The sequence below is a fragment of the Stegostoma tigrinum genome, chromosome 23 (genome assembly GCF_030684315.1).
Source record: "Stegostoma tigrinum isolate sSteTig4 chromosome 23, sSteTig4.hap1, whole genome shotgun sequence".
NCBI lineage: Eukaryota > Metazoa > Chordata > Chondrichthyes > Orectolobiformes > Stegostomatidae > Stegostoma > Stegostoma tigrinum.
In genome coordinates this window covers 51,184,292-51,202,996 of record NC_081376.1, presented here as the reverse complement: position 1 = coordinate 51,202,996, position 18,705 = coordinate 51,184,292, and the positions used below count along the sequence as shown (strand labels likewise).

Here is an 18,705-nt window from a genome sequence, read left to right as displayed (position 1 = left end):
AGGAACTTTCAAGAAGTATAATTAAGCTGGTGTGCAAACATACAGCAGAAATTACCAATATACAAAATGCCATGGAAAAAGTTGCAGATGCAGCTGGAGATGATGCATAAACATGTTGTGAGATGGAACCTTGTTGTAAATATTTAGATGTAGTAATAAAGCTGTTAGTCAGGAGTAAATCCTCACTTACAAATTGCTTCTTAGCATTACAGCACTGCATTTCCAAACGGTCCAAAATTCAAGTCTATTTTGGACCAAAAACAGAATCAACTCCCAACTTCTTATGTAGCACTCATGGTCAAACCTACATTGTACTGAAACACTGAACAGCTCACTGCAGAACTTTTGCACTCCGAAAATGCTGCTTGGCCTGTGTTCATCCAGCCCCACACTTTGTTATCTTGGATTCTCCAGCATCTGCAGTTCCCACTATCTCTGATCACTGCAGAACTCTCCTTATTAAATAGATCAGCCATTCCCATCTTCAAATTCTGTTAAGCTTAGGTAGACCAACAGGAGGCTGGAAGAACACAGCGGCCAGGCAACATCTGGAGGAAAGGAGCAGTCAATGTTTCGAGTATTACTGTTAAGCTTAACCTGCCTTATGAAGAAAAGAGATACCTCATGTTGAAGTGCTACAGAAATTTAAGACTTAAATGACAAATAATTCTTTATCAACAGTATGATGACTACCTAAATAATGGAGCACACTCACACTGCCCTGGCCTCTGCACGCTCCAGAAACACCTGTTACTTTACTAAAGGGCATCAAAACCATCAGTGGAGATGAACTATGCATGTACTCCTTTCCTTGGAGCCATATTCCCTTCAATATTACAGAGTAGGGTTGTAAGGATAGTTTTGGATGATGTGATCATTTCATTCAAGCTGTAATTCAGGGCAGACACAGGCTTATATTCCACCACAGCAGCTAACAGAATTGGAATTCTAAAATACTTGGAATTCAAAGTTAGCCTCACATTGGCAACCACAAGATCATTCTGATCTTTGTAAAACCCCTTTGGTTCACTAATGTCCTTCAGGGAAGGAAATCTACCATCCTCACTTGACCTGGTCTACATACCACCCCAGATCTACTGAACGTCACCTATTCCGAACAGCCCTCCAAAACAAACGGTCAGACAAGCCACTCAGCTCAAGAACTATGAGGCAAGGGTAATAAATGTTGGCCACTCGTGATTGCACTTCCCATGAAAGAAAGAAAATGATCTTTTGGTTGTCTGAACTTTGTAGCTGGCTACCAGAAATTAAAACTTCTCATATCAAGAAGCATTGCCCGAAAAAGTTTACTTTAAGGTAGAGACCTATGGACCACAATTTTCACCATTGCCACATGTCCATGCTGCAATAACAACACTTATTTATATTGTAACCAGCACAATTTTTAATGACCCCATATAAAGAATAAATGGGGAGGGATGTTTTTTGTTTAAAAATCAGAATAAAAATTACAGTGCATGCAAAAATGGACATGCTATTTCAATACAAATTATACTCAAAACCAATTTTGCTTAGCTTTCTTTTAAAAAGTTGAAGGCAATATTCCACAAGAGAACACAAGTTCTACAAAAAGGTATTCCAGTGTTCATGAAAGAGACTTGGAAACACAAAATGGAATTCCAGTTCTGGTTGTATTCAGAATGTGGAGGAGAAATTGAGCAAGAACGAATCATGGCTCAAAAACAAATGCCTTCAAACTATCACTGTTCATCACGTCTATCCGAAATGAATGCAAGAAGCTTTCAACTGTATGAACAGGCAGTTAACCTTGCCATTCCCAGGACACAGCTGCATAACAACCATCTTACAACCAAGAGCTGAATCTACCTTGCAACTCCACCCTGTTCAACCCAAAATGAAAAAGTCCAATGTTTAAAGCAAAGTGTTCTTGGGGCTCATTCAACTCAAAGCTCGATGAGGCATTAATATTTCTCTAGTTAATGCACTGCATCTTACTTGCTATAATACGACTGACCACTAGAAATGTCACAACTCCATAACAAATACATACCGTCTCATAAATCCATGAGTATTAATTGTTTTTTGATGACATCCGAGCTATAAACAAGTGCTGAAAGTAGCCAACACAATCATACAGTACTTTAAATGCTTGCCAGCATGCAAGATAGCTACGTGATTGCGTGACATACTGTAGGTTCAAGCTCCTAATAACCCATGCCATTTTAAGTTAGTTTAAGGTTTGTGTGTTTTCTTGTAATTCAACACTCCCAGCATTGTCTGAAAAGCCGGAATACACGGCGCAGGCATTAATGCCTGTTTAAAAGGATTCGTCAGTAGTTTTTTCTCTCTCATTATGTCGAAGCGGAACAGGAATTTTACAAACACAAAATCGAGACGGAGCTTGGTTTTCACGTCCGGGCCTCAGGCCATGAGAGATGCAGCACAATCCTTCCCCAGTGCACCATATGGAACAGTTCTCAAGAAGGAGGGGGTAAAAGCACAGAGCGCCACACAGACACACGAATGGAATACGGCTCCAAGAAAGTTGAGTTTGAAACATCATCTGAAAAGCCAGCGCTTCACGTCGACATAGAGGGCATGGAAGAGGGCTTTTTTTCAGTTTAGTTATAAACACCCCCACCCCCCAGACCTCCTGTCAATACAGGCGCAAAATAGGCGAGTGGCTCGCCCCATTCTAGCTGGAATTTGGACAAGAAGGATTCACTGTAGCGGATCGTGCAGGGAGGGGGGGGGGGGGGGAAGTGTGGACACCATGAGTCCCCTGTCCTTGTGGAAGGCGGTCAATGCAACCCCTCCCAAGCTCCCCTAGTCCCACCTCCCATGTTTCAACGGAACAAAGGCCTCACTCGAAGGCCCGTCGCCACCCTGGCTCACACCGACTCCGCAGCCTCGGGATTTATTGTGTGTACTTTGATTTAAACGATATAAAAATTGTACGCGTGTGTCTGTCTCTCACTCACACACTATGTCTCATTACCTTCTAGCGTCTCCCCAACCTCGTCCGAGCTCCTCAGGAAGGAGGGCACAAACTCCGCTGCGTGCACATTAGGGACGAACGGTTTGGCGTTCACATTGAGCCGGGAGAACGAGGAATTCATCTGGGCCTCGACATCCGTGTCGGCCGCCAGCTCCCAGGAATCCGGGGCGTAATCCGCCACGTCTTTCGAATCCATGGCCGCGCTCGGAATGTCACCGGATTCAAAAAATAACGTCGCAGCCCCTTTTTTTTGCAATGCCTCTTTCTCTCTTCCCCCTCCCCAACCTTCCCTTTTGTGGTGACGTTTCTCTCCGACGAGTCGGTGGTTGTCCGAATGGAGGCCGAAGAGAGTGTTGTGGGAAGGGAGGAGAGCACCGAGAATCCGCCGGGTGCTGCTGGTGGTAGAAGAAACCGAGCTCCGACTCCTCGCGTGTGTCTCTCCCGACAGCACTGACGCGATCGATCGATGGATCCACGGAAGCCTCTGCGCAGGCGCTAGCTCGACCCTCTCCTCCCACTTCCCCTCTGGGAATTGTAGTCCCGCTTCCCGCCGCTTCCATCACTCCAGACAGCCGTCCCCAGTGGACTACATGTCCCACAATCCCTTCCGACCCCCAACTTTTCCCACCCCCCCCCACCAAAAAGCCTGTCAAATGCCCGGATGGGTGACCCCCTTCTCTTCCCAACCAGGCGCTCGAGCGGTTGCCCGTTAAGCCGGACTTTGAAGAATCAGCGCTTTCGAGTCGCTGGTTGGGGAGGAGAGGAGGGAATAGTTCGGATATAATGCTATGCCTTTAAATAACCTCTCCTTTCTCCATGTACGTTCAGAGCTTCACCTAAAGCCTCAAGTGGCCATACACTGGAAGACAAAGCTCGTATGACTGGAAGAGCTCGGCCTGGTGATCCGCTGCTTCAAGCCTGGAACTTCCCTGAGCTCGACAAGTGCCTCTCATTAATGATGTCGTTTCCTTTAAAACCCTTTCTGCAAATGTTCAACCAAACTGTAGTAGTTCCCCCGTAACATCGACTATTCTGCGACACAGCCTTATGTAACTGAAGTGGCTAACACGTTCTTTTCAAAGGGGACGTGAAAATAACACTCTAGACGAATAAAATAAAAGCAGAAAATGCTGGAGGAGCACATCGGGTTTGGCAGCTTCTGTGGAAGGGAAAAGGAGTTAACGTTTCGAGTCTAGTGATTCTTCTCCAGAACAACAATATATTCTCGGACTGGTTTAAACATCCAGTGGAATTTTATGATTTTATGTACATGATAGGAATTTTTGGTTTCACGTGTTCTGAAAATCAGTCTTAAGATCCCGTAATTATAATGTGCTGTTTGGGGTGGGAAACAACATTGCAACAATTGAAATGATGAAATCTCCATCATCAAAGGATCTCAATATATTACAAAAAAAAGTCACTTCAGAATAAACGAGCACGCAACAAAGACGGTACCTTCCCCCACCCCTCCAGGAATGACTTTGTATGTAATGTTTCCAAATCAAGAGATGGCTCAATATCACAAAGAGTTTGGCTAAAACGAACGTGGGTCTATTGCAGGAGAATTTATAATGGCAAATGGAGAAATAGTAGAGAAGCTAAATGTGACAATGGGAACTGCAGATGCTGGAGAATCCAAGATAACAAAGTGTGGAGCTGGACGAACACAGCAGGCCAAGCAGCTTCTCAGGAGCACAAAAGCTGACGTTTTGGGCCTAGACCCTTCATCAGAGAGGGTCTAGGCCTGAAACGTCAGCTTTTGTGCTCCTGAGATGCTGCTTGGCCTGCTGTGTTCGTCCAGCTCCACACTTTGTTATCAGAGAAGATAAATGACTACTTTGTACCTACTTTCACTCAATGATACCATAAACCTTGCACAAGTTAGAGATCTAAGTGGCTGTGGAGAAACGACATCATTAATGAGAGGGGTTGAAGGAAAATTAGCATTAGTCATGTACTGGAGAAATTATTTGGGCTGAAAGTTGAAAAATCCCTCGGATGGTCTACATCCCAGAGTGTTGCAGGCAGTGGTTACAAAGATAGTCGATGCATTGGTGATTATCTTCCAAACTTCTGTAGATTCTGGTACGATTTCTATGGATTGGAAGCTAGCAAATGTCTCCCATGATTTAAAAATGGAGAAAGAAAGAGAAAACAGGGAACAAAGCTGTCAGTCGTACAATATTTGTCAGGGAAATGCCAGAATTTATTGAAAAGATAAGAGACACCTGGATGATAATGATCTGATTGGGCATGGTAGGAATTTGTGAATGAGAATTTGTGTTTGACAAAATTATTGAATTTTTTGAAGATGTTAGCAACAAAATTGATAATGGCGAGTCAGTGGATATACTATACTTAGATTTTCATAAGAGTTTTGTTAAAGACCCCACAGGATCCTGTTTAGAAAAATTCAAGTACATGGGATAGAAGATAATATACTGACATGGATTTAAGATTGGCTAACAGGCAGAAAACAGAGAGTTGGAATAAATGGGCTCTTCTCACATTAGCAGGCTTTGAATAGTGGAGTACTGCAAGTATTTGTACTTGGGTCCCAGATGTTCACGGGAGATATTGATGATTTGAATTTGGGCACCAAGAAACAGATTTCCAAATTTGTAGATGACACGAAGCTAAATGGTAATGTGTGTTTGGGAGGAAGATGTCAAGTGGCTTTAAGAGGAATTGGACAAGCATAGTGAATAAGAAAGAGCATGTCAGATGGAATACACATGAAAAAAATGTGAAACTACTCCCTTTCGTAGGAGAAACAAGATATACAGAATATTTCTTAAGTGGTAGGTTATAAAGTATAGACATACAAAGGAACCTAGGTGTCCTCGGTTTCAGAAGGTTAACATTTTCAGTTGTAGCCATTAGGAATGCTAACAGATGTTATTGCTAGAGGATTGCACTGCAGGAGTTGTGATGTCTCGCTTTAATTGTATAGGGCCTTGGTTAGATCACAACCAGAACACTGCACGCAATTTTGGTCTCCTTGTCTCAGGAAAAATATATTGCGACAGAAGAAGCACAGCAAGGGTTCATAAGACTGGTTCCTGGGTTGGTGGGACTGTCTTATGAAGATAGATTGGACAAACTGGACTTGTATTCTCAAACTCATCTCCACCTATCTGAACTCCATTTTCTCCCCCTTGGTCCAGGAACTCCGCGCCCACGTCCGTGACACGACCCATGCCCTCCAGCTCCTCCAGAACTTCCAATTCCCTGGTCCCCAACACCTCATTTTCACCATGGACATCCAGTCCCTATACAACTGCATTCCCCATGCAGATGGCCTAAAGGCCCTCCGCCTCTTCCTGACCCGCAGACCCGACCAGTCCCCCTCCACCAACACCCTCATCCACCTAGCCAAATTCGTCCTCACCCTCAACAATTTCTCTTTCGATTCCTCCCACTTCCTACAGACAAAGGGGGTGGCCCTGGGTACCCACATGAGCCCAAGATATGCCTGCCTCTTTGTAGGTTACGTGGAACAGTCCCTCTTCTGTATCTACACTGGCCTTAAATACCACCTCTTCCTCCGTTACATTGATGACGGTATCGGCGCCGCCTCGTGCTCCCAAGAGGAGCTCGAACAGTTCTTTCACTTCACCAAAACCTTCCACCCCAACCTCAAGTTCACCTGGACCATCTCCAGCACATCCCTCACCTTCCTGGACCTCTCTGTCTCCATCTCAGGCAACCACCTAGAAACCGATATCTATTTCAAGATCGCTGACTCCCACAGCTACCTAGAATACACCTCCTCCCACCCACCTTCCTGCAAAAATTCCATCCTCTGTTCCCAATTCCTTCGCCTCCGCCGCACCTGCTGCCAGGATGAGGCATTCCACTTCCGCACATCCCAAATGTCCTTGTTCTTCAAGGACCGCAACATCCCCCCCGCAGTGGTCGAGAACGCCCTCGACCATGTCTCCTGCATTTCCCGCAACTCATCCCTCACACCCCGTCCCCACAATAACCGCCAAAAGAAAATCCCCCTCGTCCTCACCAACCACCCCACCAACCTCCGGATACAATGCATCATCCTCTGACACTTCCGCCATCTACAATCTGATCAGACCACCAAAGACATTATTCCATCCCCACCCTTGTATGCCTTCCAGAGAGACCATTCTCTCTGGGAATCCCTTGTCTGCTCCCACTCCCATTCAACCCCACCACACCCCGCACTTTCCCCCGCAACCGCAGGAAGTGCTACACTTGCCCCCACACCTCCTCCCTCACCCACATCCCAGGCCCCAAGATGACTTTCCATATCAAGCAGATGTTCACCTGCACATCTGCCAATGTGGTATACTGCATCCGCTGTACCCATTGTGGCTTCCTTTACATTGGGGAAACCAAGCAGAGACTTGGGGACCGCTTTGCAGAACACCTACGCTCAGTTCGCAATAAACAACTGCACCTCCCAGTCGCGAACCATTTCAATTCCCCCTCGCATTCCTTAGACGACGTGTCCATCCTGAGCCTCCTGCAGTGCCACAATGATGCCACCCAAAGGTTGCAGGAACAGCAACTCATATTCCGCTTGGGAACCCTGCAGCCCAATGGTATCAATGTGGATTTCACAAGCTTCAAAATCTCCCCTCCCCCCAACTGCATCCCAAAACCAGCCCAGCTTGTCCCCGCCTGCCTAACCTGTTCTTCCTCTTTCCTACCCCCTCCTCCCACCCGCGCCTCCATTTGCTATCTACTAACCTCATCCCTCCTCCTTGACCCGTCCGGACTGATCTATTCCCTCCCTATCTCCCCACCTATACTGTCCTCTCCACCTATCTTCTCATCTATCCACCTTCGATCTGCCTCCTCCTCTCTCCCTATTTATTTCAGAACCCTCTCCCCATCCCCCTTTTCTGATGAAGGGTCTAGGCCCGAAACATCAGCTTTTGTGCTCCTAAGATGCTGCTTGGCCTGCTGTGTTCATCCAGCTCCACACTTTGTTATTCTCGGATTCTCCAGCATCTGCAGTTCCCATTATCTCTTGTATTCCCTAGTGTTTTGAAGAATGAGAGGTGATTGCAACGAAATTTTTAAAATACTTAAAAAAGGTTAGACAGGGTGGAGATTGTAGGAACTGCTGATGCTGTAGAATCTAAGATAACAAGATGTAGAAGTAGATGAACACAGCAGGCCAGGCAGTATCAAAGGAGCAGGAAAGCTGATGTTTCAGGTCAGGACCCTTCTTCAGAAAATATTCACCTTGTTATCATAGATAGGGTGGATACAGGTAAGATGGTTCCTTTGGTGGGGTAACCTAGAACTAAGGTCACTATTTAAAAAATTAGGGGTTGCCACTTTGGTCTGAGATGAAGAGAAACCTTTTTACTCAAAGGGTAATGAATCTGGAATTTTCAACCACAGAGAGTTATGGAGGCTCAGTATGTTTAGGGGCAAGACTGATAGACCTCTGATTACCAGTGTTGTATAGTGTTATGCAGATAAACATAGAACATAGAACATTACAGCACAGTACAGGCCCTTCGGCCCTCGATGTTGAAGTGTTCAACAAACCATGATTGTATTGAATGATTGCGCAGGTTTGACAAGCTAATTGGCCTACTCCTGTTCCTATGTGGAAATGCTATGATGTGTGTTAAGTGTTGGATATGCTATGTGTCCAACGTTCCCTTTAAGTTGTGCTCCAAATTTCTGTGCGTCGCATTTGGCATTGGCATGCAAATTTTAGTACTGACTTCCAGTTCAGAAGTTGCTGGTGTGCATAGACCTCAGTGGCCCATGCAACTGGACAGAAAATTAAAAAGAATGCTGTATGAGTCCCAGATATACATATTTGAAGCAAGTGTCAATAGCTACACGAGCTTGAACTCTGCATTTCAAAACTTCAGCCATGGCTGGAGTTCTGAATCTATTTAAAGTAGAGATTGGTAATTTTTTGATTATCAATGGCGTTATGGTATAGCGTGGGTAAAAGGTATTAAAATGTTCAATCAGCCATGTATATATTAAATGATGGAGCAGGTTTGACAGGCTGAATGGTCTACTCCAGTCCTTATAATCTTATGAAGATATTACTAGCATAGATAATAAGCAGGTGATATTCTTACTGAACACCCCTCAGCTGATTTGAAGATTAGGCTTGCATATTGATATTGCAAAGCCTGAAAATTCCTGTAGTTGTTACGCAGAACAACATCATGCAAGCATCTATTGAGTCTTCCCTCTTCAGTAATTGTACGATATATTGATGATTTCAGGCATAAATCTTCAAAGTTCGCTTAAAGTGTTACCACGTATAATGGAGAAGGAGGAAGGGGGAGAGGTATTATAGCACAGTGCATGGCATCCTTGCTTCTTAACCAAAAAAGTTCCAGATTCTAGTACTCCAGGACTTGAGGACCAAGGAGGGTAAGTTTACAGCATCGCCAAACAGTTTGAGGGTCAACTTGTAAATCCTTCCAATATACTGTAATAGCTGACGATAAAATCAGAAAAGTTTCTTGATCAGCCATGGTACAGAAAGGAATTGCAGCTTTTACCATTACTAGTTATAGCTATGAGACAGAAAACACATGCTACAGTGTATATTGTCATTGGAATTCAGACTTTAAAGGGTGACCTAAATGGCCTAATGGCCAACGTGGAGTAGATTGGTGCTGGTAGCACAGAGTTTGACTTCTGTTGGATGGAGTGTGTTCAGGACATGTCTGCTTTCCTTATCCATTGTGCAGATTGCTGTGCCTTGGATTGTGCTGAGGCAAAGACATGAAGAGAAAGCTTGCAGATGAAATTGTATTCCATTGGCAACAAGTTGAAAAGACCTAAGGGTTTTTAATGGTTGAACCGAGAGTCATACAGTTATACAGCATAGAAGCAGACACTTCGGTCCAACCAATCCATGCCGGTTATAATCCCATATTAAACCAGTCCCATCTGTATGGTCCTGGCCCATATCTCTCCAAACCTTTCCTATTTATGTACTTACCTAACTGTCTTTTAAACATTGTAACTGTACCCGCATCCACCACTTCCTCAGGAAGTTCCTCACATAGGAACTGCCCTCTGTGTAAAATATTGTCCACTCGTGTCTTTTTTAAATCTCTCTCTTCTCATTTTAAACATATGCCCCTTTGTCTTGAAATCCAATATCCTAGGGGGAAAAAAACACCTACTGTTAACTGTATCTACACCCCGACGATTTTATAAAACTCTTCAAGGTCACCTCTCAACCTACTATGTTCTCATGAAAAAAGTTCCAACCTATCCAGCCTTTTTTTTATGTCCCTTAAGACCCAACCAGCCTGCTCCTATAATGCTGCTTGGCTTGCTGTGTTCATCCAGTTCTACATCATGTTATCTCAGATTCTCCAGCATCTGCAGTTCATAATCTCTCTCAATCAGTAGTACTGCTGCCTAGCCACTCTTGGAAATTGAAATCCCCCACCCAGAGTACATTTTGTGTCCTTGCTATCCTCAGTGCTTCCTCCAAGTGTTGCTCAACATGTGGAATACCAATTCATCAGCCAAGGGTGGATGGTACATGGTTAAGCATTGCTGATGTTTAACCAGAAGCCATGAGGTCAAGAGTCAATGTTGAGGATTCCTAAGGCAGCTCCCTCCTGACTGTGTACTCTGTGCCACTATCTCTGATGTATTCAAAATATGTTGTAGACCATTTAATGACTTGCAGTGCACTAAATATTTAGTAAATATGTAAACTGCCTGATTTTTATACATTTTTAATATAATTTATTGTAAATTTATATTTTTGGTTTTTGAAATAGTTACTGTGGTTTTTTTTCTCTGTATCTGAAGTTAATGATTCTCAAGAGTTTTGTAGCCATGGTGATTTATTTTAAATCAGTTTTGAGGCCAAACGATAGAATTAATACATTTTTGTATACATTGGTAGGGTTTTATGACACAACTAGATAAACAAGCTGCATTTTGAAAGACTTTTTCAAGGTTACAGGAAACACCCATAAATACCAATAGCTCAGACAGAGCATCCCTTTTAAATCATGGAGTCATGCAGCACAAAACAGACCGTTTTGTCCACCCAGCCCATGCTGAGCACAATCCCAAACTAAACTAGTCCCATCTGCCTGTTTTTGGCCTATATTCTCCTAACAATTCCTATTCATGTACTTATCCAAATGTCTTTTAAATGTTGTAATTATACCTACATCTACAGCTTCCTCAGGAAGTTCATTCCACATGCGAACCACCCTCTGTGTCAAAAAACCTGTCCCTCGTGTTTTTTTAAATCTCTCACATTTCACTTTAAGAATGTGCCCCCCTCGTCTTGAAATCCCCTATCCTGGGGAAAAGACAAGAGATATTAAGGTTTATCTAAGATTATATAAGGGTCAATGGGCTGAAAAATGGCAGATAGAGTTCAATCTGGATAAATGAAAGGTATTGCATTTTGGTACAACAAACAAGGGTGGGTATATACAATTAACGGTAGGGTCTTGAGTAGTGTTGTAGAGCATTAGGACCTAAGAGTGCAGGTACATAATTCTTTGAATTTTGCATCACAGTGAGGTTAAAAAGGCATTTGGCATGTTTGCCTTCACTGCTCATTCCTTTGAGTATCAGAGTTGGGCAGTAATGTTAAGGTTGTACAGGGCATTGGTGAGGCCCCTCTAGAATATAGTGTCCAATTCTGGTTATCCAGTTACAGGAAGGATGATTAAGTTGGAGAGGGTTTGGAAGAGACTTACCAGGATGTTGCTGGGTATGGAAAATTTGAGTTGTAAAGAAAGACTGTACAGGCTGAAACGTTTTTCACTGGAGCATAGGAGGTTGAGAGATGAACTTACAGAAGTTTACAAAATAATGAGGGGTAAAGATAGCCCTTTAATGAAAATGCTTAGATCAGGTCTCCTGAGAAGGGAAGCATATAATGAAATTAGATTACCTTAAATTAAATAATTAGTATTAGCCCCAGACCAGAAATGTTGGGATAAAACCCTGAGGAGTTACCAGATATTCTAGGTGTTACAGCTGGGGACTCTGGTGTGAGTACTGCCTGTGTGTGTTTCTGGGTACCACATTAAAGATGTCTGTTGGATACTGTACCAGAGGTGCATTTTGGGTATTGCATAAAAACTAGTGTTTTCCTTTTCAGTTTGGGATTAATGGAATTATACTTATACTTGGTATTTTAAAAATCTTTGTTGGTATCATAATAACAGATAGAATTGTGCACCTGCAAGTCTATATGAAAGATATTTATTGATCATGTGTACAGTTTGTTATAATCTCAGTTGATTACACAACTGGACATATCAGATCCCAAAATGAAATCTGGCTTGATAGGTCATGTGCTTAATTTTCTTCAGTTAGTTAATGTGATGGTTAGTCACTGAACAAGCCACCAGATATTCTTTAAATAACAGATCTGCTGAACATTGTTTATTACACAAAAGAGAAAATGGAAACAAACAGCATTGATATATAGGACTGTTTAGAAAGATCTTAACACAAACAGCAAAACAAAGTTAGAATCTGCTTCCCAATATTAACCATTACAGAGACTCAAGTCAAAGAAAATATGTTCCTATCTCACCTCTTTCAGTCTCTGCTTACTTCCAGATTCTGTTCCCTGAATTGCAGAGACAATTTTACAATGCGTTCCCAAATTTGTGGGTCTACGTCTTCACTCATCTGATGTGGGCAGTGCTGGTCGGCCAGCATTTGTTGCCTGTCCCTAGTTACTCTTGAGAAGGTGTTGGTGACCTGCCTTGTTGAACCACTGCAGTTCATGTGCTGTCATTAGACCCACAATGCCTGTAAGGAGAAATTCCATGGTTTTGACCCTGCAACAGTGAAGGAATGGTGATATATTTCCAAGTCAGAATGGTGAGTGACTTGGAGGTGAATTTGCAGGTTGTGGAGTTTCTATTGTAGTTGTTAAACCTGTCTTTCTAGATGGAGAAAGTTATGGGTTTGGAAGGTGCTGTCTAAGGATCTCCTGTGAATTTCTGCATTGCACTTTGTAGAAAGTACACACTGCTCCTACTGAGTGTTGATGATAGAAGGAATGGATACTTGTGAAGATGGTGCCAATCAGATGGCATCCTGGATGGTGTCATGCTTCTTAAATATACAACTGGGGACAATTCCACCACACTCCTGATGTGTGCTTTGTAGATGCTAGACAGGCTTTGGGGAGTCAGGAGGTGAGTTACGACAGTATTCCAGCAACTGACCTGCTTTTGTAGTCACTGTATCAATATGGTGAGTTTGTTTCAGTTTCAGGCCAATGGTAAACACCCTGCCCCACCACCATAATGTTGATAGTGAAGTATTCAGTGACAGTAACACCACTGAATGTCAAGGGGTAGTGATTAGACTGTCTCTTATTGGAGATGGTCATTGCTTGGCATTTGTGTGGCATGAATATTACTTGCCACTTGTGAGCTCAAGCTTGGATATTGTTCAGATCTTATTGCACTTAAATGTGGACTGCTTCAATATCTGAGGAGTCAAGAGAGCTGCTGAACATTGTGCACTTGTTGGCGAACTTCCCCACTTCCAACTTTAGTTTAGAGGGAAGGTCAGTGATGAAGTGGCTGAAGATGGTTGGGCCTAGGACACCACCCTGAGCAACTCCTGCAGAAACCTCCTGGAGCTGAGATGACTGACCTATAACAATCACAACTATTTTCCTATGTACCAGGTATGACTTCAACCAGTAGAGAGTTTGCACCCCGATACGCATTGATTCCAGTTTTGCCAGTGCTCCTTGATGCTACGAATGTGGCTTTGATATTGAGAAGTTTTCACCTTCCCTCACCTCTAAAATTCAGCTTTTTTGTCTATGTTTGAACCAAGGCTGTAATAAGACCAGGAGCTGAGTGACCCTGGCAGAGCCTAAACTGGGCGCCATTGTGCAGATTATTGCTGAGCAGGTGCTATTTGATACACTGCTGATGATATCTTCCATCACATTCCTGACGGTCAAGTGTAGACTGATGGGGCAGTAATGGCTGGGTTGAATTTGTCTTGCTTTTTGTGTACAGGACATATCTAGGCAATTTTTCCATCTTGGCAGGTAAATCTCAGTGTTATAACTATACTGGCCCAGCCTGGCGAGGGGAGCGGGAAGTTCTGGATTACAAGTCTTCAGTGCTAATGCCAGAATGCTGTCAAGGCCCTTAGCCTTTTCAATATCCAATGACTCTAATTGTTTCTTGATATCTCATTGGAGTGAATTGAATTGGCTGAAAACTGTGATGCTACGAACTGCAAGAGGAGGCTGAGATGAATCATCCACTTGGCATTGCTAGATTACTGCAACTTCTCCACCTTTATCTTTTGCATTGATGTGTTGGGCTCTTCCATCATTGAGGATGGGGATATTTGTGGAGCCTCCTCTTCCAGTGATTTGTTTCATTGCCCATCACCATTCATGACTGGATGTGACAGGGCTGCAGAGCATACATCTGATTTGTTGGTTGTGTTGACGGACACTTACTTCTGTCTACCACTTTCTATTTACACTGTTTGTTCGCTTCACCAGTTTAATACCTCATTTTCAGATTTGTCTGGTGTTGCTTCTGAAATTATCTCTTTCGCTGTCCTCTGAACCAGGATTAATCCCCCTGGCTTGATGGTAATGGTTGAGTGTGGAATATGCTAGGCCATTAGGTTACAGATTGGGCTGGAGTACAATTCTGCTGCTGCTGCTGATGGCCCACAGCATGTCATGGATGCCTTTAATTGCTAATCTATTCTTAGTCAGTCCCATTTAGCATGGTGATATGCCACATAGCACATTGGAGGATATTCTCAACATGAACATAGAACATAGAAAAGTACAGCACAGTACAGGCCCTTCGGCCCACGATGTTGTGCCGTGGAATAATCTTAATCCAAAAGTAAAATAACCGTACCTACATTCCACTCAATTAATTGCTGTCCATGTGCATGTCCAGCAGTCACTTAAATGTCACTAATGACTCTGCTTCCACGACTACCACTGGCAAAGTATTCCATGCACTCAACTCTCTGGGTGAAGAACCTCCCTCTGACGTCTCCTCTATATCTTCCTCCTAACACCTTAAAACTATGACCTCTTGAGGCAGTTAATCCTGCCCTGGGGAAAAGTCTCTGGCTATCGACTCTATCCATGCCTCTCATTACCTTGTACACCTCGATCAGGCCACCTCTCTTCCTCCTTCTCTCCAGAGAGAAAAGTCTGAGCTTAGTCAACCTCTGTTCGTAATACAAGCCTTCTTCATCTGCAGAAGGGACGTGCAGGGATCACTTTTACAGATATTGTCATGGGCAGATGCATCTGCAGTCGTCAGACCAGTTAAGGATGAGGTCAAAGATAATGGGAACTGCAGATGCTGGAGAATTCCAAGATAATAAAATGTGAGGCTGGATGAACACAGCAGGCCAAGCAGCATCTCAGGAGCACAAAAGCTGTCGTTTCGGGCCTAGACCCTTCATCCTCTCTGATGAAGGGTCTAGGCCCGAAATGTCAGCTTTTGTGCTCCTGAGATGCTGCTTGGCCTGCTGTGTTCATCCAGCCTCACATTTTATTATCAAGGATGAGGTCAAGTGTGTTTTTTGTTTCGTCCCTCACTGACTGCTGTCAACCTGGGATAACAAGGTGTGGATCTGGATGAACGTAGCAGGTCAAGCAGCATCTTAGAAGCAGGAAAGCTGACGTTTCGGGCCCAGACCCTTCTCTAGCTTTTGTGTCCTTTAGGACTTTGGCACTAACTGAAGACTTATGCACAAGCTCAAATTCGCCTAAAAAAAACTTCTGCTGAGGTAACTGGTTCCCCTAACTCAACTCACCTGAAGAATCTTGGCTCCCCTGCTGGCAGAAACTATTCAACCTTCAAAACTGAACTCTGAACATTTATGAACTGATAAAACAAAATGATTCTTTTGCTCTGAAATCAAAATTGTTGTTCTGCTCTGTTTACTTTATGTCTTAAGCTCACTCGTATTAACATCCTATCCATTCACACCAAAGAAGATCTTCCAGGTTATGTTTTGCTCCTGCTGATGTTAGTACTGGACAATCCAGATCCCAGGCAGAAACCTGTCTTGATACATCATAGTTTGATTTGTTTTGGAGTTAAGCAAGTGGTCTCTCACTGAAACATAAGCAAGGAACATTGCACATTTTGCTTTGACAATAAAACAAGTTTATTATCAAAGGACATAAAGATAAAACCAAATAAACGTAATCATTTGCTTATGATACATATTCAAAGATTTTCAGCTCAGTAAAAATATAAAACAAAACTCTCCTTTGTAAAGAAGCAAAACAGCTTTTGTACAGTACCCAAAACACACATGGTATCCACACTGAAGGCCCTGTATAAAGCAGCTTGGATAGGTTTGATTCACTTATGACTTCAACTTTCAGATTTTTCCTGGAGCTATTGTATCAGTTTTTAAGTACCATCTTCAAGGTTTTATCTCAATACTTTTGGTCTGCTGATTTACATTAACTATTTTATCTGAGGTCACCTACTCCACCATATAGCCTTCCCTTTTCTGGAGGACAGGTCTGTATAGCCATCCTATTCCAAGGACTTCATAGAACTGCTCAATACTTAAGTAGAACTGAAACCAAAAGTCGCCACCTCTAAGCATTGGATATTTCCCTTCAGCTTGAAGAAAGAAACAAGCACCACAATTCTCTCACAAACCTTTAAGTTGCATTATTTAACTTGCTAGGTCACAAAACATTCCAAGAGAAACAAAATAAATTCCGTTGGTGGTGCATAAAAATCCCTTCATTCTGAAATGAGACCTTAAAAATTTTTTTTAAAATCAACATGGCGACAGAAATGCTTTCATGTTAATCATTCATTTCCAACACAGAGAAACCCATCAGTTACTGTCTCAAAAACCAGAAACCTATACTTAGAATAAATGATATTAAATATTATCAATCACACAGTTTACATCACAGCAGTCATTTGTCTTCTTGGATATGAATGTCCAAATGATTTTCTATTCTGTTAAAAGAAATAAAATCTTCAAAAAAGTGACCAAAATCCATCTGCCTTAGTTTAAAAACAAGTCAACATTCCAAAACTAATTACACATATTTCACCACAGGTCAAAGGAAATAAAATTTAGAACAACCTTTCATCCCCCAACGTTTTTCTGAAATGATAAATATATTATTTAGATTAAACAATATATTTTTGTCAAAATGAATTGAGATAAATGAGTTTTGTAGCATCTTAGAGATCAGCCACATTTTGTCATCTTCCCCCAAGAAATAATTTAGTGGTATTAACTACAGAGCTGAACTGCATATATCTCAGAGTTGCTTTTTTCACTTCAGTAGAGCTGGCACTCTGTGTGTGAAATACAATCCAGAACTGACTGGAAAACTGGTTATGCGGCAGTATGGTACCTGTTGTGCTTTATTCTGGAGAGGAAATTACTTCAAACCTTGACAGCCTGTATTCTTAGGCATTTCATATATTAGATGATCAGAGATTTTTTTTTCTCTAATAATCAGTATTTGCTGCTTATGAATTTTGTTTTAATAAAGATGATATTTAGTATCATTTTTGAACTCCGATAACTTGGTGAGACTGTGCTTTAATTATATATATACATACATACATTAGTTTATGTACAAAAGAATAACAATTGAAATTTTCTGGAAGTTACTCATGAAATATCTGTAGAAAGTGCCAAAATAAACCATTTCTATAATCATTAGAAAGTTGGAATTGAAATGTATTTGAACTTTGATACCTGATGGATCACCTGTCAAATTTGGGTACGAAAGGCTTGTCATTTTCTTTTGGATCATTCAAAAGTTGGTCATGAGTCTAAGCTAACAGCAAAAATGTAAAAATATGCTGAGCTAAGTGTTGGTGTGAAAGTGTAAAACTGTCATTGTCATTTATTTTGTACTTTCCAATCAGCTTCAGAGGTTCAGTTTTTTAAATGAACAGAATTGTTTTTCATTAGTAGTTGAAGCTTAGGATAAATACACAATGGCATGACATCACAAAAAGCTGATCTCATACAGTTATATATAGTTGAGATCAATGGTAATAAACAAAGCAGCATAATGTCAGGGAAGATTCTGCACAACTTGAAACATGCCTGTGGTGCATCCCCAATTTTGGTTCTTCTAGCTTTGGCAGCTGTGCCTTCAGCTCCTTAGGTTTTAAACTCTGGATTTCCCTCTTTGCGCCTCTCTGCCTAACGGGATGGATTAAATCATAATTTGAAAGGTGATTGGATAATACATTAATCCATTATGTGACTGAGTTTCCTCAAAAGAACAACATGTAAGTGGAGGATATATAAACATGTTTTTTTTTAATCTAGGTCTTCTTGCAGCACAGGATATGGTGATGTGTTTACAGCAGCACGTCAACAATCAAATATCTTGAAATGTGTTAACACTCCTATTGCAAGGGGTGACTTCAGCAGTACAGCCCATTTTAAAGATGTAATGTTCAAATGAGGTGACAGTGTTCAGCCAATTTTGTGTTAGTTACTGAAGATCGAATTGATACGGATAAGTCGGCTTTCGATCAGAATATTTAGCTGAAGTTAAAATCATTGTACTTGACATTGATCAGCCTGCTGACACATTTATATTTTACCTGATATACCATCTTTGCAACAATAAGCTAAATTCTACACAATGCTGCAGTGATTTCAATGTTCTGTACGTGCGGCAATTTCTCACATTCTCCATAATCACAGAGTCTAAAACC

The 18,705-nt window shown here is 42.1% G+C and overlaps 1 protein-coding gene across 1 annotated transcript in view; it reads right to left on the bottom strand.

Moving 5' to 3' along the window:
• The window catches only part of LOC125462246 (eukaryotic peptide chain release factor GTP-binding subunit ERF3A), a 46,002-nt gene extending 42,533 nt beyond the window's left edge, over window positions 1–3,469 (bottom strand). The window contains exon 1 of the mRNA XM_048552048.2: window positions 2,981–3,469. Coding sequence (XP_048408005.1) covers window positions 2,981–3,176 — 196 coding nt within the window. The 5' untranslated portion in view covers window positions 3,177–3,469. The remainder of the gene's footprint in view (window positions 1–2,980) is intronic.
• Between the last annotated feature and the right edge of the window lie 15,236 nt (window positions 3,470–18,705).